The 25,843-nt window shown below is 36.9% G+C and overlaps 2 protein-coding genes across 3 annotated transcripts; one reads left to right on the top strand and one right to left on the bottom strand.

Annotated features, from left to right (window-relative positions):
- Positions 1 to 16,533: 16,533 nt before the first annotated feature.
- Positions 16,534 to 18,062, bottom strand: LOC131078581 (uncharacterized). Of its 2 annotated transcripts, none has more exons than XM_058016323.2 (2): positions 17,245 to 18,061; positions 16,534 to 16,872 (listed from the first exon to the last, which is right to left on the bottom strand). In XM_058016323.2, exons 1-2 carry the CDS (start codon positions 17,852 to 17,854, stop codon positions 16,853 to 16,855), a joined length of 630 nt encoding a protein of 209 aa, XP_057872306.2. In that variant the 5' UTR covers positions 17,855 to 18,061; the 3' UTR covers positions 16,534 to 16,852. The 2 variants fall into 2 exon arrangements, with proteins under 2 accessions (XP_057872306.2, XP_057872304.2); XM_058016321.2 differs by lacking the exon at positions 16,534 to 16,872 and adding an exon at positions 17,050 to 17,119 and having other exon boundaries at positions 17,245 to 18,062.
- A 1,312-nt stretch (positions 18,063 to 19,374) lies between these two features.
- LOC131078589 (uncharacterized) lies at positions 19,375 to 19,833 on the top strand. The gene has a single exon (XM_058016331.1). It carries the CDS (start codon positions 19,375 to 19,377, stop codon positions 19,831 to 19,833), a length of 459 nt encoding a protein of 152 aa, XP_057872314.1.
- Positions 19,834 to 25,843: the final 6,010 nt, after the last annotated feature.

Raw genomic sequence — 25,843 nt, 5'->3', positions numbered from 1 at the left:
TGACAATTAGAGAATTACAGGATGAGATACACCATGATTGGTTATTATCAGGGGATGATTTTAGATCAACAATGACATTTAGAGAATACTTGGATGTCAGAATGAAACATAGGGCAAGAGGACAGAGAGGGAATAATAGTGAATTACAGAGGAAAATTGGTAAGATGTCTATTCCTTACTTTGATGGGTCAGGGAAAACCACAACCAGGGCATGGGTGCAAAAACTTGACACCTATTTTCAATTAAATCCTATGTTGGAAGATGAAGCAATCAAATATGCATCATTACATCTTGATGGTGTAGCACATGAATGGTGGCACCATGGGCAAGTAACTTTGAGTCATAATCAGATTATTACATATGTTGAATTCACTGAGAAACTTATTGACAGATTTGATTCTAAAGATCCTGAACTTCATCTAAAAGATTTAACTCAACTTAAGCAAACTGGAACTATTGAGTAATACATTTCTAAATTTGAAAAGTTGGCAGTTTTAGTAACTGAAATTTTAGAGACATAAAATTGTTATATTCATAGATGGATTGTCCGATTCACTCAAAGGATGGGTTAAATCTTTAAATCCTCCAACATTACAGACAACTATTAAAAGAGCAAGGGAATTGGAACCTTCTTCAAAAGGGAAAACCTTTAATAAAGGACCACCACTTAAGCTAGACAAACAACCCTTTAACAAGGAAAATTTCCCCAATAAGAGGTTAGATAAAGAAGAAAGGGAAGAACTCAGAAGAAAAAAACTATGTTTCAGTTGTAGAGAATCATGGCAGCCAGGACATAGATGTCTGGGAAAGGGGAAAATTCATTACATTGAGGTTATGTCAGATAGTGACGATGAAGAGAACGTTGAACCTAACATAGAACCTGCATCAAAGAACACAGAATCAGAGACAGTAAAACATGGTGAAGGGGTAATAGCATCTATGACAGGAACACCACATTATAATATTTTCAGAGTTAGAGGAGTTTTGAATGGGCAGCGTGTGGTTGTTATGCTTGATAGTGGTTCTACTAATAATTTTATAGATGCGGCTCTTGCGGAAAAGCGTGGTTTGCAAACTGAAAAACATGAGGGTTTTGATGTTAGAGTAGCAGGTGGAACTAATTTATCCAGTACTCATAAAGTTCCTAAATTGAGTATTACTCTTGGTAATTATACTGTTACTGATGATTTTTATGTGATTGATTTGGCTGACACTAATGTTGTTTTGGGTATTCAATGGATGGAAACATTAGATGAGTACACTCAGAGTTTTAAAAGATTGGAACTTTCTTTCAAAATTGATGATAAGAAAGTAGTACTTCGTGGAATGTCTAACGGTGGTCCCAAGATCGTTAGTGCTAAAAGAATGGAGGCTATATTCAGACATGGAGATGTGACATGGTCAGCACAATGTTTAATCTCTAACAAGGTATCAGGATTTGAATCTAAATCTTATCAAGATGATTTGTTTAAAGTATTAGATTTACATCATTTGGCTTTCAGTGATATTCCTCCAGGAGTCCCACCTGATAGAGGATTTGAACATACCATTGAATTAGACGAAGGTGCCAAACCAGTTATCACAACTCCTTACAAACATCCTAAAACATTCAGGGATGAAATAGAAAAGGCAATTAAGGAATTGTTGGATATGGGGCATATCAGGCCTAGTTCTAGTCCTTTTGCATCATCAGTAGTACTGGTCAAAAAGAAGGATGGAACTCTTCGTATGTGTATTGATTATCGGGCTCTTAACAAGAAGACAATAAAAAACGGGTATCCAATTCCTCGTATTGATGAGTTGTTAGATGAATTACATGGTGTTGTCTATTTTTCTAAAATTGATTTGAGGTCAGGATATCATCAGATTAAGTTAAGAGATCAAGATATTCATAAAACTGCTTTTCGCTGTCATTATGTTCATTATGAATTTTTGTTATGCCGTTCGGTTTAACAAATGCTCCGGCAACATTTCAATCTTGTATGAATCATATCTTAAACAAACAGTTGAGGAAATTTTTGCTAGTTTTCTTTGATGATATATTGATTTACAGCAAAACTTGGGAAGATCACTTGAAACATATTGATTTAGTTCTTGGTATTATGGAATCTCAATCACTTTATGCAAAGGCTTCTAAATGTGAATTTGGAATGACAGAAATTTTGTATTTAGGGCATATGATTAGTGCTATAGGTGTATAGGTTCATCAAGAAAAGATAAGAGCCATTCTGGATTGGCCACCGCCACGAAATCTTACAGATTTACGATGATTCTTTGGATTATGTAGTTATTACAGGATTTGTCAAAGGCTTTTCACAGCTTAGGGCACCATTGACAGATCTTACCAAAAAGGGGGCATTCCGATGGACTGAGGAAGCACAACAAGTTTTTGAGAAACTTAAAGAGGTAATGAGTTCTTGCCCAGTACTTGCACTCCCAGATTTTAATCAGCCTTTCGTCTTAGAATGTGATGCATCTGGTAAGGGAATAGGAGCAATCGTAATGCAAAATAAACATCCTATAGCTTATGAAAGCAAGAAACTTAGTAACCTTGAGAGATTGTATTCTATTTATGACAAAGAAATGTTGGCAATCATGCACGCATTGGCAAAATTTAGACAATATTTGGTTAGTGGCAAATTTGTAGTAAGAATTGTTTGAGATATTTCTTGGGACAGAAAGACTTGAATGACAGGCAACAAATATGGATCAGTAAGATCCAAGCTTATGATTTTGAAATTGAATATGTGAAAGGTAAAAACAATGTTGTTGCAGATGGATTATCTAGAAGGCTTGAAATAAATGCATTATCTGTAGTAACAGCTGATTGGAAATCTTTATTGTTGGTTGAATATTCTAAGGATTCTTTTGCATGTGACTTGCTAGATGGTAATATACAAGATGATAAATGTAAGGTTGTAAATGATGTTATCTATTACAAGGACAGGATTTATTTGATTCTAGGTTCGAAGTTGAAAGAGAAAATCCTCCAATCCGTGCATGATATTCCTTTAGCAGGGCACCCTGGATACTTTCAAACTTATCGACAGCTAAGAGAAAGGTTCACATGGAAAGGATTAAAAAACGATGTCCTTCGTTATGTCAAAGAATGCACCACTTGCCAGCAAAATAAAGCAGAGCATACTTATCCTGCAGGTTTATTACAGCCGCTGCCTATACCCGAACAGAAATGGGAAAGTATATCACTGGATTTCATCACAGGTTTACCGAGGTCCCAAGGTAAAGATTGTATTTTTGTTGTGGTTGATAAATTAACTAAATTTGCACACTTCTTTTCTATCAATACAAAATTCACAACTGTTCAGATCGTAGATTTATTCTTTAGAGAGATATTTCGTTTAAATGGTTTACCAAAGAATATAATCAGTGATCGAGATAGTAGATTTTTGAGTATATTTTGGAGGGAGCTTTTCAGATTGACAGGTACAAAGTTGAACCACAGCACCAGTTATCATCCGCAAACTGATGGACAGACGAAAATAGTGAACAAGTGGATAGAAGGTTACCTTCGTAACTATGTAGCAGGGCATCAGAAAGCTTGGGTTCGTTGGTTATATTTGGGTGAATATTGTCATAATACTACATTTCATATGTCAATTGGTATGACTCCTTTCAAAGCATTATATGGCTATGATGTACTCTCTTTTCTTGACCTTGCTTTTGATCAAAGTAATGTTCCTAAATCTCGTGATTGGCTTCAGGAAAGCTAGGATATTTTGACAACACTTAAGGAAAATTTGCAATGTGCACAGAATCAACAGAAAATTTATGCAGATAAAAAGCAAGTTGAATGCCACTTTGATGTTGGAGATTTGGTGTATCTCAGGTTACAGCCGTATCGGCAGTCATCTCTCAAGCGTAGTGGGGCTGAGAAATTGAAACCCTAGTTTTATGGACCATATCATGCTGTTCGACAAGTTGGAGCAGTTGCATATGAACTAGCTTTGCCAACGGATAGCAAGATACACAATGTATTTCACGTATCTTGCCTCAAAAAAGCTTTGGGTCAGCAGGTGATAGTTTCCGAGGATTTACCACCAATGGATGAAGACGGTAAGTTAGAGATGATACCTGAAGTTATTTTGGATACTAGGGATAGGCACTTGCGGAACAGGACAATCCGAGAATACCTTATCAAATGGAAAAATTTGCCTCATGACGACTCTACATGGGAGAATGCAAATGTTCTTGAGCATTCAAATTTATAGTTGCTTTTGGGCAAGCAACACGAGGCAGGGGAGACTGTAATGTCCCCTAATAAATTCTAGTTTAAGTTCAACTAGAATATTATATTAATTATCCATTTCATTAATATAAATTAATTAATAATTAAATAAATTATTCCCAGATTAATTATTTTATATTAGTATTTTTTCACTAATATAAACTAATTAATAAGCCAATAAACTATTGTTTATTTTTGAAATGGAATAAGTTTCGGGTTGGTTTCCAAACAGTTTTGGGACGAAACAGATTCCTTTCTAAATTCATTTTTAAATGGAGGCACTGTTGGAAATGGCGCAGCGGAAAATATCATTAGATTTAATAACTGGAAGAGAGTTCATATTCATCTCTGTAGTTTCCAATAAGAAATACAGAGTATTCATTTCATCAATAATAATTGGCCTATTGGGATTTTCCTATTGCTATTATATCCATGGCGGAATCGAAGCAAGAGGAAGGATGCAATTAAAACAGAACGGTGTGATGAAATTTCCAGAAATTCAAAGATTCAATATCTTGTGTTTTATTAGCAATCTTTTGCTTGACCTATGACGGTGTCTCCAGAAAGAGCCGTTTCAGTATAATAATTTGAGCCAACACCGAATTGTCAACTTGGCTGTGAACGCTTCAGGTGCACAAATATTAAAATCTTTACCAGTTGCAAACTGCATATTCATTTCCTTTTATTTGCAGAATTAGGAACACCATTTGAAATGATCAATAATCATTCCCCTATTATATCGAACAAGTATAAATTTGTTGTGAATTAAACAAAAGGAAAGATGAAATTAAAACAGAACAGTGTGATGAAATTTCCAAAAATTAATCTTTTGCTTGACCTGTGATATTTCTTTTCCTTGCAAATAAATTCAGTTAAGGAATTTTACAATCAACACATCTTGATTCAATGTATCTGACTCACCAGTGATGGCACAAACTTCGAGGCACCTACCCTTGTTATCTATTGGTCATGCAAAAGTGTTGTAATTATTTCATTGGCCGAACTGAGTTTGTTGTAACAAATCCTAATTAGGGTTTTCATTGTAAAATCTCGGCCATTGATTTCAAATGGATCGGAGCCATTGAATTGTATTGAGAGCATTATAAAAGGCTCAAGCTCTTCATTTGTAAAGGTTAATAGTTAGCTAATAGTGAATAAAATAGTGAATAGAATAGTGAATAGCAATTAGAATAGAAGTTAGATTAGGAGAAGGCAAAGATTGTTGCCAAAACCTTGTTGTAAAGAACAATTGATTTCATTGAAGTTATGGTGAATTTGATTTGTTATTTCAACAAATCGCATGGTCTTTACTTCTCAATTTACTTTCATGTTGATTAGATTGAGTGACAAAATTTGTTGAATGCATTTGTGTGGAATCCGTTTTGTCCATACCACTAGCCTCTTGCTGATTGTAAGTGTACCTTGTGTGGTCAACTAGAATGATATGAGATTAACTTTGAATCGTTGTACATCCATTGCTTATGCATTAACTTGAATGGTGATCAATATTTGATGGTAATGATTTGAACATCTTTGAAATGCCCTTAGAAGATTGCACTGAGCTTGTGTCAAATTGTTCAGTTTGATGGTGAGACCTCGCTTGGTAGGATTCCATCTAATCATTCATCCATCTTCTTACATTCTAGGCCTTAGAATAGATTCTCTCAACCCCTCATCTTTTGCCATTTTTTCAACATCACCATATTGTAACATCAAATCATCTAAGTTCCAGCGAATCAAGCATTCAGGCATTCAAATGTAAGTCCCCTTGTGATTCTGGCATAATCACATCAACCAATGGAGCTTATCCACACGTAATGACCCTACATTCATGAACCTTGGAGTCTTCTCAAGTGATGCTTCAGCTAATCTTCAGCATTTGAGAGATTTTGTTCAAGAGAGGATAAGATACTTTTGGGTATTTTATTTTTTGTTCGCATGTGCATAAAAAACACATCAACACAGCCCATTTAAATTGGTTCATCACAACATATAATCAGCCATTTTGGCTTGATCGGATTCCATTGTAATCTGCTAGTGACTTTACATTCTCTACCCATGCTTGTCCACTGAAGTGGTGTTGATTTGGGTTGGCTCTATTACCTACATGCTTTAGTCATCTAATCATCTAGTCATCTTTGCATTTCAAAAGTACATTTGTCTAGATAGAGTGTGTGTTGCTTAAACACTGTATGCTCTCACCTTGCCCACATTGGAAAGTTAGTGATCAGAAAGTGAAGACTTGTATTTGCATTTTCTATATTGAAAAATAAAAAAAATTCGTGTGGGGTTATTACAACATGAAGGAAAAAAATCAACATGGCCTCGTATTTCAAAAATGGACACCCATTTGGGGAATTTGTAACATGTTTACGAATTACAAATATCAAATTTAAATTTGACTAATATTGTATTATTGCCTATTTAAGAAAATCAAATATCCATTTGACTATTATAATATTCAATTTTTAACTATATGCATAGAGATTTGAAAAACTCAAACGAGCTCTATCGCCTTATAATTTAAAAGTCAAGGACTTCACTAGGAGCACTGGCCATCTAGGAGAAATTTACAAAAGTATACATTCATTTAACCCTATTGATCCAGATTTCTGCATATGTGCAGAGAAATAAACAACTAAAGGATCATCTTGGTCTTGCTTTTCAAAAAATCAAGGACGTCGGGGCACCTGCCTATTATCACCCAATAAAAAGCTCAAGGATCCATTTTAATTTTTAACTATAACAATTTAGTTTATTAAATATATACAAAGAAAGACAAGAAAATCAAATAACTCACAATCTTGTTCCAAAATTTTAAAATATCAATGTCACTCCGCCTTGAAGACCCAGATTGTCCTAACCAACCTTAGCCCACCTGGGGCACCCATTCTTCACAGCATTAAACAATATGGTTTACAAAGAAGCTCATAGGCCAGCAAATTCTGGGCATGCTCATCACTGATTTACCTTAAATTTTTGCACAAAGCAGGCACACAATTGGCATTGTATAACAAGTCACAATGTTGACACATGGTTTACATTGTATTATATCTCTGATTCTCTAGTCTACTCAACATTAGTATGGAATTGTGATATTTTTTAAGAAAATATGTGCAAATGAGTATGCACATAAAGAACTATACCTTGAGCATAAAGATAGTTAGGTTTGGATAACTTATTATAATATTATGCAAACAGATGGCTAACGTACTTTCATAGACATACAACCTATATTTGTACGAGATTCAGAGATACCATACATGGGGTTTGATAGCAGATTTCAAAAAGTAGTCATATCCATTAGTAGTATTGGTAGTTCAGCTGCCCACTTTGTCCAGGTGGACAAGGATGGCTTTCATGAATGTATTTCTTTATTCATATTGTGGTAATGAAGCTTCCATTGCAGTGGTCAGTATCTGTGTTTCTAGCTCTGCTTTGTGCTATTAGTACATTTTGGATCATAATTTAATGGTTTCTCATTGACAATATAAAGGCGTTGGGGACCGGGGGACGCGGGGACGGGTTTTTGGGACGGGGGGACCAAGGGCCTAAGTTTGGGGACAGCGGGGGGATGGCGGCGCGGGGGCAGGGTGGTGGTGCTGATATAGTTATACATATACATATAGTACTTGAAAAACTAGTTTTGAAAAGATGTATGACAATATAACAGTATAAGAATTACATTTCAAATGAAACTATAGGAAATTTGAAATACTAAATCTAAATACCAAGATTTCTTCAATGCTAATTGCTAATTGCTAAATAAAATTTGACAAATGAAATTGTCAAATTGGAGATTCCTATTATATCGAAAAAGGAAAATATGAATATCTCATGCCATTGCAAAGTCTATAAAGATGATTACATGATTCATCATTACAATGAGTAGCCAAATACAAATACTAATAGCAATAGCATTACAAAAGAGACTAGAGTCAAAGACAAAATGACAAAACTCAAAATGTAGCTGGGGAAAGGGTGGGGCCCACATCCAATTAGGGTTACTCCCCAGCCCCCAAAAATGAAAAATGTCACTTTTTTTTTAAATTTTAATTTTACAACCTACATTTCACGTGGAGTGACGAGAGACGTCAAGGCGTCTCCCTGTCCCTCGAGAAACGCCCCCACGTCTCCCAAGGAGACGTGGAGACGTGAAGACCTCTCCCAAGGAGATTTGAGGATGTCTCCACGTCTCCAAGTTGGGAGATGTGCAAAAATCTCCCCGTCTTTGTTAGTGCTTTGGTGGCGGTGGCGGGACGGCGGGGGGCGTCGCGTCCCCAGCCCCCCGTCACAAAGACGTCCCCATCTCCGAGACGCGGCCAAAAAGGGGGGGGGGAATCGTCCCCATCGAACACTATTAAAAAGGATTATTCTTTTTTATCTTGATATCATACAAAGATAAGGGGGTTTCCCAAATCCTTTGTGCCCCTCGGGTGGCACTACTTAGTGCTCCTTCGAGTTGCAATCAGTCCCTTCATGCATTCATACGCTGGTTCCTAGTGTTTAACAAGAGATAGCTAGTTTTATGTGTGCAGAGAAGCTGAAAATATACTCAAATAGACACAATAACCTTGTGATTAGAAAAGGCTGAAAATAATATCACTTTAATCTTATCTCCAAGTTAGTGCTGGTCTACGTTGTTTTGTAAGCCTGACAATTGTATGTCCAATAACTGTCTTTGCAAAAGGCATACTGAGACCCATTACTTTATGTGATCTGAAAGTTAGCAATTGCAAGCCTATCTGATGCAGAGCATCCTCCACGTGGGAGAGAATCTCTCCCACATCTTAAATTCTCCTATGCTGGGCAGGGTAGTGGAGTCCTCCTGTGAGGACCTGATCTTAGCCAATGAGTAATGGATTTGCACATAACGTATGGGGCTTAATTATTTTGGATTTATTTGGAAGTTTTTGGGGGTGCTTCTACAGGGGCTGCCATAGCATTTTAGAGCAGCAGGTTTTGAGTTAGGGGCAGTTTTTAGGAGGGTGTTGGCTGTATTTGTTTGGTGAGGTGAGATTTTAGGGGAATGATAGAGGGTTGGGAATTGATTTTTGGTGAAAAGTTTAATTTGTTGGCTGCAGGTGTACTTTGAGGTTGAGTGTTTGAAAGAAGGCCTTTGGAGAAAGATGTGGTTAGAAATAGAGGAAGAAACCCTCCAAATGTTGTCCGTATGGATGATTTTAGAGCCCTGAGTAGGCAAGTTGAAGCCATAAGAGAAGAAATAAGAAGAGGGTTTGCTCGCAAAAGAGAACCCAGAAGTGAAGAGAATGAAATTGTAGCAGATACAGAAGGTGAAGAACATGCTGAAGGTGAAGCAAAAAGAGCAGCTGCCAATGATCCCTTAGTTAGAGCAATTACAAAAATGGGGAAAAGACCCAAGGTTGATGTTCCTACTTTTAGTGGGAACTTGATTCCGGAGGAACTAATAGATTGGATTAATGAAATGGAAGAGTATTTTGAGTATGAGGAGGTAAATGATCCTGAAAGAGTAAGGTTGGCCAAAACCAGATTGAAAGGCCATGCTTCAATATGGTGGAAAGAAGTGCAACTAGAAAGAGGGAGAAAGGGCAAAGAATAGATCACAAAATGGGACCGGATGGTAAAAAAGCTAAAGAGACAGTTCATTCCAGTTGATTATAAGCTGGATTTATTTAAGAAATGCAGGGCTTGAAACAAGGAATCGAGACTGTTAAAGAATACATTGAAGAATTTCACAAGATTTCGATCAAAACAGGCCATTCGGAAGCCAACAAGGAGAAGATTGCCCGCTACATCAATGGGCTGAAAACAAGCATCCAAGAAGAAATGTCCTTGATAAGAATTTCCAACATGGAAGATGCATTCCAGTTTGCCCTTAAAGTTGAGGAGAAAATAAACAAAAGGATAGAGGCCGAGGAGGAAAGCTTGGTGGAAGAACATTCAAAAGTGATAATAACCCTCAAAAAAATCAGAAATTTGATGTGGGAGGCAACAATAAAAATCAGAAATATGAAGACACATATGGGTCAAGAGATCAAAGTTCAAGAGGCCAAGGAAGATCCGGAAGAGGTTTCGAAAGAGGAACCTTCATAGGAACCTGCTACAAATGCGGTGAAGAAGGTCATAAGTCCTAGAATTGTCCTCATGAAGAAGAGAGACCAAGAAGAAGGTCTGAAAATCAGAATAGGGCAGCTAAAATAAAAGAAGAAGAAAAGCATTCATCCCTGTCAGAAGAAGTCGAAGGAGGAGAAATCCTGATGACTAGAAGGGCACTGATAAGTGAAGACAATGAACTGGCACAAAGGAAGAAACCCTTCAAGACAAGATGCAAGTGCAAGGGTAAAGTTTGTGATGTCATTATTGATAGTGGGAGCATTGACAATCTGGTGTCAAAAGAGATGGTGAAGAAAATGAATGAAGAAAATGAAGCTGGAAAAGAAGAAACATCCAAATCCATATCGGATAGCATGGGTGCAAGATGACAAGAAATTGTTGGTAAATGAGCAATGTGTGGTAAAATTTAAAATAGGTGGTTATTTTGATGAGATATTATGTGATATAATTCCAATGGATGTATGCCATATCTTGTTAGGAAGACCTTGACAATATGATAAAAAGCTTTGCATGATGGGTATAATAATTTTTACACAATAACTAAGAATGGAAAAAGACATAAGTTGAAGCCTTTAAAAGAAGATTCAATTCAATTTTGTAGTAATGCAAGAGTGTGTTTGGTTGATGCCAGGAAATTCCTTGAAAGTATGAGACATGAAAAGGTGTGTTTTGCTTTGATTCTGAAAACTAACATTGAAAATGTGGGAGATGTTTCAAGAGAGATTGTAGATTTGTTGCAGGAGTTTGGGGACATTGTCTCAGATAATGTGCTCGAGGGACTCCACCGATGAGGAAGATCAATCATCAGATTGACTTGGTTCCAGGAGCTAGTTTGCCAAACAAGGCAGCCTACAGAATGACTTCTACAGAGACAGAAGAGCTCAATAGGCAAGTAGCAGAGTTATTGGAGAAGGGCTTGATCTGAGAGAGCTTGAGTCCTTGTGCAGTACCTGCGGTGTTATCACCGAAAAAGAACAGAGAATGGAGAATATGCACAGATTCTAGAGCCATCAATAAGATTACAATCAAGTATAGATTTCCAATCCCAAGGATGGATGCTATCATGGATTGCTTGAGTGGAGCTCAATACTTCACTAAGATTGTTAATGTTTGCATACGCTTCAGGAGATTTTATTTATTTCTCTGATGGTTGTCTTTCCATTTTGCTGTTCCTTATTTCTTATTCGGCGATTAGCTAGAAGTATTCTGTCTCCGTATTGTGTATGTGCTGGCAGCATTTATTCCATCGTGGATTTCATCTGTTGAAGTTCTTTGGCTCTTTGTGTATGTCGGTTGTGTAACTAACATCTTCTTTTGGTGTTTGGCCTTCCGTCTTTCTTCTTCGTGAGCTATATCGGGTCGTGTTGTGCTATATATATGCCGAGGGATGTGAAGTTTAATGTGATTGATATTTTGATGTATTTGATGATTATCGATGAAAAGCTCTGGACTTTGCTGTTGTGACCTTGCATCATCTTCAATCTTCTAATGTAATTATTATGTTCAGCTGAGATTATCTGTGTGTGAGGATTTGATCTCTTAAGTTCTGTACACAATTTGTGCATTCAATAAAATATTTTTGTGTGTCTGGGTTTTTCATCCTCGGGTGGAGGGTTTTCCCAGGATAAATTATGTGTATCTTGTTCTTGTGAGATTTTCTAAGTTTCAGATTTTTGTGTCTTATGATTTTGGTTCTAACATTAACAAAGATTGACTTAAAAAGTGGGTACCATCAAATTCGGATCAGAGAAGGAGATGAGTGGAAGACCACATTCAAGAAGAAAGAAGGTCTATTTGAATGGTTGGTCATGCCTTTTGGACTAACCAATGCACCCAGTACATTTATGAGGTTAATAAATGAGGTATTGAAGGAATTCTTGGGAAAGTTTGTTATAGTTTACTTTGATGATATTTTGATATTCAATAACACTATGGATGAACATTTGATGCATATTCAATTAATATTTGAAAGGCTTAGAGAAGAACAATTGTTGATTAACCTCAAGAAATGCAACTTTGCAAAGAGAGAGTTGGTGTACTTAGGTTTTGTTCTATCAGGTGATGGTATCATAATGGATCCTGAGAAGGTGAAGGCTATCCTAGAATGGCCAACACTAAAAAAGCGCAACAGAGGTGAGATCATTTCATAGTCTAGCTAGTTTTTATAGAAAGTTTATTAGAGGTTTCAGTAGTATATGTTCACCACTAACTGAAACAATGAGGGGAGATAAGGAGGAGTTCAGGTGGACAATAGGGGCAACAAAGAGTTTTGATTTGTTGAAGGCAAAGGTGACAGAGCAACCAGTGTCAGCACTCCCAGATTTCAATGAGGTGTTCCAGGTAGATTGTGATGCAAGCAGAAATGTTATTGGGGCTATTTAAAGCCAAGGAGGAAACCCATTGCCTATTTCAATGAGAAATTGAATGATACAAAGAAAAAGTATTTTGTTTATGATCAGGACTTTTATGCCATAGTTCAAACACTTAAGAAATTGAGGCATTATCTTTTACCCAAGGAGTTTGTTTTGTACATTGATCATCAAGCACTACAATATGTAAATAGTCAAGTTAAATTGAATCAGAGGAACATGAAATGGGTAGAGTTTTTATAGAGCTATACATTTGTTTTAAAGCATAGAAGTGGGAAATCTAACAAGGTTGTAGATGAATTGAGTAGGAGGTAGAATTTGTTGATTGAAATGCAAGTAGAAGTTGTTGGTTTTGATGAGCTTGAGGAGCTATACAATGAAGATCCAGATTTCAGTGAAGCATGGAAGGCTTGTAAGGATCCTATTGCAACAAATAGGACAAGGTGGTTGGATTATTTAATCCAAGATGGTATGTTGTTTAAAGGTAACTAGTTATGTATTCCAAAAAGTTCTATGAGATTGAATATAATCAAGGAAAAACATAGTGGAGGTCTTGCGGGATATTTTGGTTTTGACAAAACCATAGCACTTGTGGGTGAGAAGTATTATTGGCCTCAAATGCAACAAGATGTGAGGAAGTATGTTCAAGGATGCAGGATATGTCAAATGGCAAAAGGAGCTAGCCAAAACACTAGTTTATATCAGCCATTACCTTTACTTGAGAGGCCATGGAAAGAAATAAGTATGGATTTTGTTCTTGGTTTGCCAAGAACACAAAGGGGTTATGATTCTATATTTGTGGTGGTCGATAGGTTTTCCAAAATGGCTCATTTTATTCCATGCAAAAATACTAATGATGCTGTTCATATTGCGAAATTGTTTTTCAAGGAAATTGTGAGGCTTCATGGCCTACCAAAGAGCATAGTTTTAGACAGAGACACAAAGTTTGTTGGCTACTTTTGGAGAACATTATGGAAGAAGATAAAGAATGATCTGAAGTTTAGTTCAACATACCATCCACATGTTGGAAGTATGAGTTGATATGCTGTTTTGGTTGTCATTGATGTCAAACTTGTTGTTCCAGTTTGGTCCGAAATGTCTATGATGTAGATTTACCTTGTTGTGATTGGTTGTTCTGGAAGTGCTTGTGTCCGGAATTTGTTGTTGGTGTTGAGCATTGTTGTTATCTCCATTAGTAATGTTTTTGATATCATGGATATGATGGTTATGTGGTTCGGAAACATCTTTGTGTTCTTTGGGTTTTGTGTCGTTGTTCGTTGTTGGTTATAAGATTCTATGTTTGACCTATCCTTAGGTTCGGATATGATTTGTGGAAGCGTATGGGTCTCACCGTAGCGTGTGGAGATCCGGATTTGAGATATTTGCATTTAAGCTTATGTTTTGATCAGTAATTGCTTATGCGTTTGTGTAGCATGTGGATATATTGTTAGTTATATTTTGGTGATTGTGGATTGGTGAATTGATTATTGGATGTCGTGTTTTGGCCCTCTCTTTCTCCTGCAGTGGATCAGAGTGTGTGTTTTTGGTTCGGAAAGTAAAATTTGATTCAGGCCGACTTGGTTTAAGCTTTGATGATCTATCTTGTATATAGGCATATGTATGTTTTGAGTTAGACTATGGAATGAGAGAGAGTGTAGATGGTGTGGTAAAGTGCGAAAGATCAGAGGAAATGTGAGCAACGAAGAAGAGTTGTGTTTGAATGATATGCAAGTTGTGTTGAAGACTGTGACAGAGAGTTGAGACAGAGTGTTGGCAATTGAGATCAAAGTTGAGTGTGTGTTGATGTTGGTCACTTGATGCAGAATTCAAGGACAGCTCATGATCAGGAGATCCTTCTTTTCAGATCATTTGTGTATCTTGCTCTGAGTGCAGTTAGCTTTGGGTTTTGCAAGTCCTCTTTGTATCTTGTCCAATGAGGAGTTAGCCTTGGTGTACAAGTCTAGAGTAGTGAGCTCCTTGTTGTAATCATTTCTTATATAGTGGATTATCTTGTGGGTTAACTTCCCACCATGGTTTTTCCCTATTTGGGTTTTCCACGTATAAATCTTGGTGTTCATGTGTTGATATGTGTTGCTGGTTAATTGTTTATATGCTACAATAGTTATTTTGTTTGGACTAATTCAACCCCCTGCAACCCTCAGTCCTCCCTTGGGTTCAACACCACAAACAGATGGACAAACTGAAGTTGTAAACAGAAGCTTGGGTAATCTGCTAAGAAGTCTAGTTGGTGACAGACCAAATGGGTGGGATTTGATCCCACCACAAGCTGAATTTGCATACAACAACTCCATCAATAGGAGTGCAGGAAGATCACCATTTCAGATTGTTTATGGAAGCAATCCAAATGTTGTTATAGATCTAAAAAAGTTGGAGAGGAGTGACAAAAGCAGTGTAGAAGCAGAGGACTTTGTTGAACATATGAAGAGCCTACATGATGAGGTAAGAAAGCATATTCATAAAATGAATTTTTCATATAAGTCTAATGCTGATTTGAAGAGGAGACATAAGGAATTTCAGGTTGGAGATGATGTTATGGTTCATTTGAGGAAAGAAAGATTTCCAATGGGTACTTACAATAAGCTCAAAATGAGGAAATTTGGTCCATGTAAGATTGTAAGTAAACATGATTCAAGTAATGCATATGAAGTAGAGTTGCATAAAGGATTCAATATATCTCCTATTTTTAATATTTCATATTTAACAAAGTATTATGAAGGTGAATTTTAGGGAGACATCACAGAGGCACAGTTGAGCATTCCAAAATCCACTTCAAAAAGGTGTGAAATTGAGACAATTTTGGACAGTAGGGTGAGTAAGAGCACAAGAAACAAGCAATACTTTGAATACTTGGTAAAATGGCTTGGAAGACGTATTGAAGACTCATCTTGGCTATCAGAAGCTAAAGTTAGAGGCCATGGTTTTCCTCTTGAAAAGTGGCTACCATGGGTGTCTGATGCAGAGCATCCTCCACGTGGGAGAGAATCTCTTCCGCATCTTAAATTCTCCTATGCTGGGCAGGGTAGTGGAGTCCTCCCCGTGAGAACCTAATCTTAGCCATGAGTAATGGATTTGCACGTAACGTATGGGGCTTAATTATTTTGGCTTTATTCAAATAAAGTTTTTTGGGGTGCTTCTACAGGGGCTGGCGTAGAATTTTAGAGCAGCAGGTTTTGAGTTGGGGGCAGCTTTTAGGAGGGTGTTGGATGTATTTGTTTGGATGAGGTGAGATTTTAGGGGAATGATAGAGGGTTGGAAATAGTTTTTGGGTGAAAAGTTTAATTTGTTGGCTGCAGGTGTAGTTTGAGGTTGAGAGTTTGAAAGAAGGCCTTTGGATAAACAATTTCATGCTCGTAAAAGACACCTTTGTTGCAGGTCTGTGAGAAACCAAAATAGATGGAAATGTTGTAAAGTGAAGCCAATAGGCTCACTGTTTTGTAATGCAAATTTGTTTTGAGTTCAATAAGAATTTCGGGAATTTGCAAAACAGTTAACTGTTCATTTCATCCAATTTGCTGTTATTCCATTCAGATTTGTATGTATATTTGAGTGCTGATTGTGGCAGGTTTGTGGGGGGGGTGCCAACCCTTTTACATCACTATCACACTGTATACTTATAGACTACAACATCCTGTTGGTGCACCATTGCTTTGTCCCGAGCTCCACAACCTGCCGCTTCTTTGCTTCTAAAAGTATCTGTTTTGTTTCCATGCTTCTCTATTAGCCAAGTCCCATTTGCAATCTCAACATCTCTGGTATTTGCATTTATAAAGTTCTATATATAATACTTCTATTACGAATATGTGGGAGAGAGATGCACTAGGCCTCAAGAACCGCACCAAGTAAAGAGAGGCAATCAAAGGGTGTCTGTTTTGTTTCCATCCTCCTCTATTAGTAAAGTCCCATTAACAATCTAAGATTATCTGTTCTAGATAGATATATACAGAATCATAAGGTCACCATAGCCTAGGATTTCAAAAATAAAAAATACCCATTAAGGGAATACGTACCTTAATCAGCCGATTACAGAAAGACAAGCATTACATTAATTGTGGTCTCATATTCCAAATATCCAGAAATCCTCTTGGGTTATTTGCCCCTTTTCACCCACTATACATTCATTTTACCACAGCAGCCATGTTCCTAAATAACAAAATATCAGAATTTCAAATAAAAAGTTGAAATTCGTTAGAAACAAAATGAATTTGGGAAAAAAATAGAAGATGATAACCATGTCCAAAATTCCTTCTAATCAAATATCCCAAACCATGTATAATTTTAAATAAATATCAATACATACTTTGCATATGCACTGAGAAATATGTTAAAAACCATAAGCTTTTAATGTCCTCGCGTTTTAACAATTAAGGATAACCATTCACTGCACCTGCTATAATCACCGAACTTCAAAATTCAACAAATTCGCTTAAATGTAACCGTACTGATTTTTACATATGCACATACAAAGATTTGAAAATCAAAATATTCAGTCTTGTATAAAAACTTTGAAAATACCAATGTCTTCGCTTTGCCACTCGGGATCCAGATCCTCCTGAGCAACCTTAGCCCACCTGAAGCCCCTCTCCTTCAGAGCCTTAAAGCATTCAGTAGTTCCATAACGAAGCTCATATGCCAGTAAAATCTGAGTATGCCCATCACTGATATGTTTTAGAGTTTTGCACAAAGCAGGCATAGAATTGACATCATACAGCAAGTCAGACATAAGAACATAATCCACAGGTTGTGATAGACCTAAATCTGAAAAAGAACAATCTTCCCCCCATATCAATTCTTTCACTATAACCTTATCTCGAAGGTCGTTTTTATCTACATTTTTTTGCAGGCCTGGTAAGAGTGGGGGAAGGTCTGTTAATATTACATTGGCTCCTAAGAGAGCTGCAGTAAGGCCTGGAACGCCTGTGCCTGCTCCTAATTCAATTACAGTTTTCGCATAGAATGAGGAAGGAGGCCAATTGGGTGTGGTCAAATAATAGGCCAGGACCATAGAGCAGTCCCATGTCCAGCAACCTGCTGCTTCTTTTCCTGTTAGTGGGTCTGTTATGTTTTCATGCTCCTCTATCAGTAAAGTCCTGTTCGCAATCTCGAGTTCTCTGGTGATACCCATAGTAATGTTCTTGACAACAAATTATTTCACACCTAAATTTTATAGGTTACAAGAAAGTGGGCTACAATCCCATCTGAAAACCCAAGAAGCTCGAAATATCGAAACTTCTTAGTACTCAGGTATAAATTATCGAGCGTCTGTTTCCGATAGAAAACGAACTTATGAGCGAAAAAACACAGATTGGGAATTGATTCTAAAGTGTACTAATAATTTACGCGAGGAATCTACACTCGCGGTGGGGTTTCCTTTAAAAGTTCTAGAAAAATAATCTTTAATATAAATAAATTAGTATTTGTGAAATGGTTATGTATATTAAAAGAAATTATATGCAAATTTAATACGTTAGATATTATAATTTTATTTGTGTCTAGAAGATATATATTAGTTTTATTTATTAATTATTGTATGTAAAGTAATATTTAAAATAGGATCCCAGCCCTTGCAGTTATGGGTAAAGATTCTAAAAGCAAAATATCTGGATTCTATGGAGGACGATCTTTACAATTCGTAACCTTTTAAAAGGTTTTGCAATTTGGAATTTCATCATTTTTTGTCGGAAAGTTATTGTGGAACATATTACTTGGCACGTTGGTTCAAGCACAAAAGCCAAATTTTGGGATGACTCATGGAATGGTCACCCAGTTTTAAGGGAGAATCTTAGATATGAAGAAGCTAGGGAGTGGTTCTTACAGAATTGGGGAGATAAGGTTTGTGACTACCTTTCTTTGTAAGGTGGTCCTCTAGGTGATAGGTGGAAGTGGAAGTCTGTTCAGGATCTTGAGCTTCCAGTTTAGTGGAAAGTTCTTATGCAAGGGATTTTCAACTCTAGAAATATTCAGAAGGTGAACAGAGATGATAAAGTGGTGTGGTGTGGTGTGGAGCTATTAATGGTAAGTATTCAGTGAAATTGGGTTATCAATTTTCGGAGATTGGTGTTGGTCAGGAAAATTGGCCAGTCGAATTATTCTGGGGCAAAGAGGTTCTACCGAAAGTAGGAACGTTTGTGTGGCTAACATATAGAGGTCGTATCCTTATGGGTGGTAGGAGGAAATGTTTGGGCATTTGCAGGCCTTTGAAGTGTGTCATGTGTGGCGAAGCTAAAGAAACTACAGACCATTTATTAGTAAATTGTAAAATTGGTCTTTAGGGGTTTATTGGGTTGGCAGAGTCCAATGCCAGCAACTTTGAAATAGGTTTTTGATAGTTGGCCATTGCGGTGGCGGAAGTTGCACTTTTCTTGTGTATGGAAGGTCTGCCCATCGTTAGTCATTTGGGAGTTATGGAAGGAGAGGAATAGAAACATTTTTCTAGACAAGGAAGAATCTCTGAAAAGGTTAAATTTGATAAATTTTAATCATGCAATAGAAGAAACAGTTGGTGCTGATGCATCCCAATTTTTTAATCCAAGTGTCTCTTTTACGGTAGATGATCGAAGAGTACAATCTCAATGGCCTGGTATTCATTTTAGGCCCATTAAGGGCCTTAGAAGGGTTCAAACTACTAGTGATTTTTCTTCTAATATGGTGTGGGAGAGACCTTTGGAGGGATGGTGGAAAGTAAATTTTGATGGTGCGTTTAAAGGCAATTCGGGACCATCTGGGGCAGGGGTCATTGTAAGGGATTGGAAGGGTGATATAGTTGCTTTAGGTGCTCAAAAGCTTGATGAAGGCACAAATAATATAGCAGAAGCATCAGTCGGATTGTTAGCAGTCAGGTTGAGTAAGAAGTTGGGAGATAACAAAATACATCTTGGGGGGGATTCATTGATTGTCATTTGGGCAATAATTAGTTGGATTTACAATATTATTGAAGAACTTAAATCTTTTGATGAATTCTATATAAGTCATATTAGGCGAGCAGGGAATGCAGAGGCCAATATCCTTTCTAAATGGGCATTGTCATTTGATACGATTGGTAAACTAAGAGTGGAAGACTTTCAACAAGTGATATTTGAAGAGGAGGTGGGATTTTGTCATTAATGATATTAGAGTTGAGTTAAGTACAGAAGATAGAGGGGAGATGGCAAAGGGCGACGATCATTTAAAGCTTGAAGTGGATTTAATGATGTCTTTCAAGTCGAGTGCTTTAATAATTAAAGTGTCCACACTTCCTCTAAAGCATCCACACTTCCTCTAAAGCTTCATTGCGAAGGAAGTTGATTTTGGCAAAGGGTTTTGTTGTAGAGGTTTTTTGGCCTAGAGCAGGGCAGGTGGTGAAGCGGTGAAGGTATTGAAATGGAAGCAAATTTCACATTGCAGAATAAGAAGTAGTTGTATCCTTTTTATGGTGATGTCACCATAAAAAGATTGAGAGGAACGTTCAAGTTCTCGGATGAATTGTTGGCATATAGTGTGGAAATAGTAGTGGGCGAAGCTATCAACTTGATAAAACACAAGTACAAAATATGGATGGATATTTATTTACTTGTAATGGCATGGGGTTTGGAGTTGGGGGAGTCCACAACAACGGTGAGGCGGGTTATGGAGATGATAGTCCATGAGGACTTCCTGGTAGGAATGGACTCATTCCTGGAATGGGCAGAGTCGGGTGTTGGGTTTGAGGTACGGGAGGGCATGGAGATGGATGCAGGTGGAGGACATGCAAAATTGTTTCCTTTCCTAAGATGGATGAGAGGATTATGCAAGGTACACCGCAGAGAGGAGGTGAGGCATGGGATGCACTTAAATTGGTGGTGGAGATTAAAGAGATTGATGTAGTCATTGAAATCGCCAAGGTGGAAGCAGGGGGACTGCGAGGAGGGTGTTATGTCTAAGGAAACCAAAGGTAGCAGAGGAAATAAATACAAGGGCAGTTGTGGGCAGGCATAGAAGGCGAAAACAATGAGTTGATGTACTCATAGTTATTGGGGTAGAATTTGTCTGTAGTGGTTATCTACTCCATTGTTTATTTAATGGTGTTGTTGGGTAGATAGTTTTTTTATGAAACTGTTGATGGCGATTGTGGTTGGGATGTTGTTGTTGCAATATCTGTGACTTTTTTGGTAGATGCTATTATGGTTGTAAGACTTTCTTTTTGGATTCCAATAAAATAAATTATATTACCAAGCAAAAAAAATATTTAAAATAGGATGTAGAATTTTATTTTATTTCTATATAAAATATTATATTTATAATTTTATATTTTTTAAAAATAATGATAATAATGATGAATATAGAATTGAAAATTTTTAATGTTGTCATTTTTTTTATCACTGATATGGAATTGGAATTTAGTTAATCAAGGATGTGATTCTACCAAGTGAGTTGTTTGGGCCCTCTCTAACACTAATGATCATTTATTTGATATTATCAGTGTTTGTCTCAAATGATGTTATTAAGAGATCTTTCTTTTAGAGATTGCTCACCAATTCAATTTTTGTTGTCACTTGGATATTGTGTGGAGATTTTAAAATGATAGAGATGGGCCATGATAGGTGTGGGGTCTTGCCTATGTGTTAGACAGTTGGCAAAAGGGAAGTTTGGTTTTACATGTGCAATTAATTGAGGGTTTTTTATCCCAACATTGATTGCTACCAAGATAATTTGACGAGGTAAACTTGGAACAATTTATGGATTTGGCCTAAAAGAGTTTTAAAGAGACTTGATCATGTCATGATATCAACTCAATCCTTCTTGATTTTGCTAGCAATTACCCTTTCTAGTAGGACCCTCGCCAAACATTGTCATTTCAAACCACTTTCCAATAATTTTTCCTATAAAATGACAAGTTTGTCATTCCCAAGGTCATAAAGATGTATTTTTTTCTCAACACATCAATGCTCAATCACAAGGATGCCTCAACCAACATACAAGTATCTAGAATTTGGAGCCTCACCCCATGCATGACATCAATTGGATTTCTTGGTGGAATTATGCTATCACTTGTATTTCTCACATCCTTATGGGTTTTTGATGCAGGAGCATCCCCGATTCATAGCAATCTTGCATCAACCAAAAATATTTCCTTTTTGTTTTGCTTTTTGTCTACAGTTTTAGCATTTCTTTCTATGTGTCCAAGATTTGGCTCACTAAAACCTGTGGAGTTGTATTTTACTTGAAGACTTGATCATCTTCCTTATTCCCAAACCATGGAGCATTTGGATCATTTTCCAGCAAGTTATCGCTACTAGTTTTCGAGACAGTTTACTGTTACTGGTTGCCTAGACCTATTTGCATTGGTGATCTATTGGATCCCCTTCCGTAGCTTGTGGAGCCTTGAGCATTGATTCTGATGTTCCTTGGTGTGTGGCCGACCTTTTCCCATCATCTACTCTTCATCCTTTGGATTTTTCAGAGGAATTTCTTTGGCGGAGGCTGATCTTGTTGGTTTTGCATGTTAGGTCTTGTTCTTCGGTTTTCGATCCCCTTTTGGGTTGACTGGATACCCTTGGATCAGATAAATCATTGTAATAGAGTATTAGAATGTAACAAAGTAGTTAGACTGAACATAGAAGATATGTCTTAATATTTGAGGTCCCAGTTGTGACTTGTTTAGTATTTTGAGCATGTTTTAGCAGGCCTGTGAGTCGGTTTCTATAACTCGGTTGTTACCGATTGGTTGTAACCAGTTTTCATGACATAATTCAAGTTGTTTTGCATTTCCTCCATCATGTCCTTGTGTTTCCATTGTGTTTACTCTTGCTAACCGGTCTGGACTGATCTCTTTGAGGTCCCTCCTAGCCGGTGATTGCTTCAATGTTTGTTAGCCCACTTCTAACACTAGCCAAAACCTTAGTTAAGCTATTGTTACTTTGAGAAGCACAACAATTTGATTTTTTTTCCCAACTTTAGTGGACCAAAAGTAGGTTTCACAAGCTTATTCAGCTAGTGGGGCACAAATTAAATTTAAGCTCCATTGGCTCATGATATAAAGAAAAATGGGATCTTAGGTCTATAAATGCAAACTAAAGACCCGAAGTTCTCTTACATAACATTGGAACACGAATATTTATGACTACAATCTTGATAGCATATCTAGACACTGGGGCTTTGTTCCATTGTTGAAAGAAGAATGAGATTGTGAAGTGCATATTAGATCTAAGGTTATGATAGTCTAATAATTTATTTCAACAATAAATTATAGATATTAAAAGAATAATTAAAACAACAAGATAGATATTGAATAGAGATATAAAGAGGAACCTGGATCTAAAATATGGAACATAAAGTGTTAGACACAAGTACTAGATGCCCTAGTCTAAAGGTTTTTGAAACTAAAGAAAGTGATCTAAAATGTAGTAAAGAGGATTTGAAGCATTGTCTCACAAAAATATATCTCAAATAGTAGGATAGGGGTGTTAGGAAAATTAGTCCATGGTTTAAATTAATTTGTTCAAAATCAATCACAACCTGTATCTACCTTTTTTGCACTTTTATAGCCTTTTCATTGTCAAATCTAAATTGCACACATAGAAAAAAGGAAAAATGGTTTGTGCTATATAGGGGCTTGCTGAATTCAAACCCCATGTTGGTGTTCTCACCTCCACAATACCTATGCTGGTGAAAGAGTGTGTGCCCTCACAAGGATAGAGGCTAAACTAGTAATGAAATGATGAATTGACAAGATATTACCTCAAGTATGAAACTATTTCAAGAAATCTCATGCAAGGCTTGATGTGATGGAGTGAAGTTCTACAAGATGTTATTGCATGCTTACAATTTGAAGAAACATAATTTCATTGATAATGATTGTTTTAAAAACTTGTATGCTTGAATTCTTTGTTCCTCGAATGCAAATATGTGATTGATTTGAAACCATCCCCCTTTTCCACATCTTCACTTTGTTAAATTCTTCATTCTTGATCTTTTATCCTTCTCTTGTAAGAGTTTCAACTAGTTTTGGAAACAATTATAGAGTTCAAAATAGATTTTGAAACTAAGAAATCTTGTAGCTTCTTTGCCTTCTTCTTCTCTCTTCTTTACAACATCTTTTTGGTAAAACTTTAGGAAACTGAACTTGGTTTTGAAAACACAAAACCTCACCGCTTTTTAGAAGTAATTTGACTTGCCTTTTCACAAAGCCATTTCAAGGAAATTCTAAGTTGTGGAAACCTTGGTGAAGTCCGATGACTGATTTCAAAGTCAAAGCTTGACATGTAAAAAAAGGACTAAGTGTTGATCACTTTAGACATAAGCTTGTTGGAAAAACTATCAGAGTTCAAACATGGTTATGATTTTGGTTTTGAAATTAAAGTCCAAGTTCAATGGTTCTGAAACTTAGTCCAAAAATTGACTATCATAAAAAAGGTTGTTTTGAGCCCTATAACAAATTCAACATTAATGGAAACACTTCGTGTGACTCCTTTAACATCAATGAAAATACTAACAGTATTGTGTCTAACAATCCCCCCTTTGTCATTGACGGCAATACTTGCTCAACAAAACTACGTCTAAACATGCATTGTGATTGTGCTCCCCCTTATATCAACATCTCTCTCAGATTGCTTGTTTTATCCACATAACTCTCCACATACACATATCTCCCCCTTTGACATCAATGAGGAAGGGCGGTCTGAAACTCTATCTTCTAGGGTTAGAAGATAAAACATTTGCACACTCCCCATGGGCAAATGATCTCTCTTGGAACATTTGTCTAGATGAAGCAGCTAACACTCCTCGCTTATGTCGAAGAAGATAAAAGGTCTCCTTGGGAAGGGGTTTGGCAAATATGTCTGTGATATGATATTTTATAGCCACATATTCCAATTGAATCTCTTGATCTATAGCTTTTTCCATCAAACAATGATACTTTATTGATATGTACATCTCAAAATGCATCTTCAGATTCTTTAAAATATTGATGGTGTTGGTGTTATCATAAAGAATAGGGATAATCCATCTTGATGTCTTTCAAGGTCTACTTCATCCATAGTACCTAGGTGCTACATGAAATATTAGCAATGTGTTATGCCTCTATTGTGGAAAGTGATATTGAATCTTGCTTCTTATTGTGCCATGAGAGAAAATTTTCTCCTAAAAAGAATATTCCACCTTTGGTGCTTTTCTTTTTCATCAACACATCCTGCCCAATCAACATCTATGTATGTGTAGTGTCCTAAAATTGCACCCCTTGTAATTTTCGATCACATTTGGGTCTTCACCTTAGTGTTTGCACCCCTTGGCCTGATTGAAGACCTGATTATGCTCATGCACATCATACACATCAAAAAATTTGATTTTGTGCTTAATATACACCTTGATCCTGGCCTAAAATAGGGCAAGACCAGGGCATGACGTTATGGTCCTCCCTAAAATGGGGCCCCTCAAAACCCTTAAATTCTCATTTCAAATTTGAGTGGGATTTCCCCATTTGTGTCGACTCATGTTGGAAAATTAGTCAATTAACCTGTCAGGCAAGTATATAAAGAGGATTTCCCCTCTCATTTGAACATCACATGAAACATACACAAGAATCTATCAATCACATGAGCAAATATTGAGCACACAAGAGATCAAGCAACCAAGCATTCAAGAGCAATTGAGCATCTTCAGTTTTCCTTCAAGCCTTGGAGAAGCAGTAAAGTCAAGGATCAAGCATTGAAGTGGAGATCAACATCCTATTTCATGAAACCCTAATTTCATGTGGAGGCAAGCAAAACTTTACAAGGAGGTATAATCATTTCAATTTCAATCATAATTCATCATCTCCCTCAAAAGGAGAACATTTCCTTTCAGTCATTTCAATTACATTTATCTCAATTTCATGGTTAATTCCAAAACCGGGGTTCAAACGAAGGCAAGCCCCTATTCCCAAACTATTTCCCTTTCTTTATGTGTGCAGGAAACAGGTGCACACCTGTACATTTGGAACTAAGATTTAGACACAAAGACATAACAACCCTTTTTGGTGTGCGAAAAATTCAGATGACCAAGAGACCATTCCACAGTCCCTACTTTTTCGGGGCATTTTCGCAGGGTAGATCCAAATTATCTCATATTACTCAGATCCAGGTGCACAACAAAATCCCAAACCTGTAGCTCATTATTTTCT

This window comes from Cryptomeria japonica, chromosome 3 (genome assembly GCF_030272615.1).
Source record: "Cryptomeria japonica chromosome 3, Sugi_1.0, whole genome shotgun sequence".
NCBI classification, from domain to species: domain Eukaryota; kingdom Viridiplantae; phylum Streptophyta; class Pinopsida; order Cupressales; family Cupressaceae; genus Cryptomeria; species Cryptomeria japonica.
This window is presented reverse-complemented; position numbering and strand designations above follow the sequence as displayed.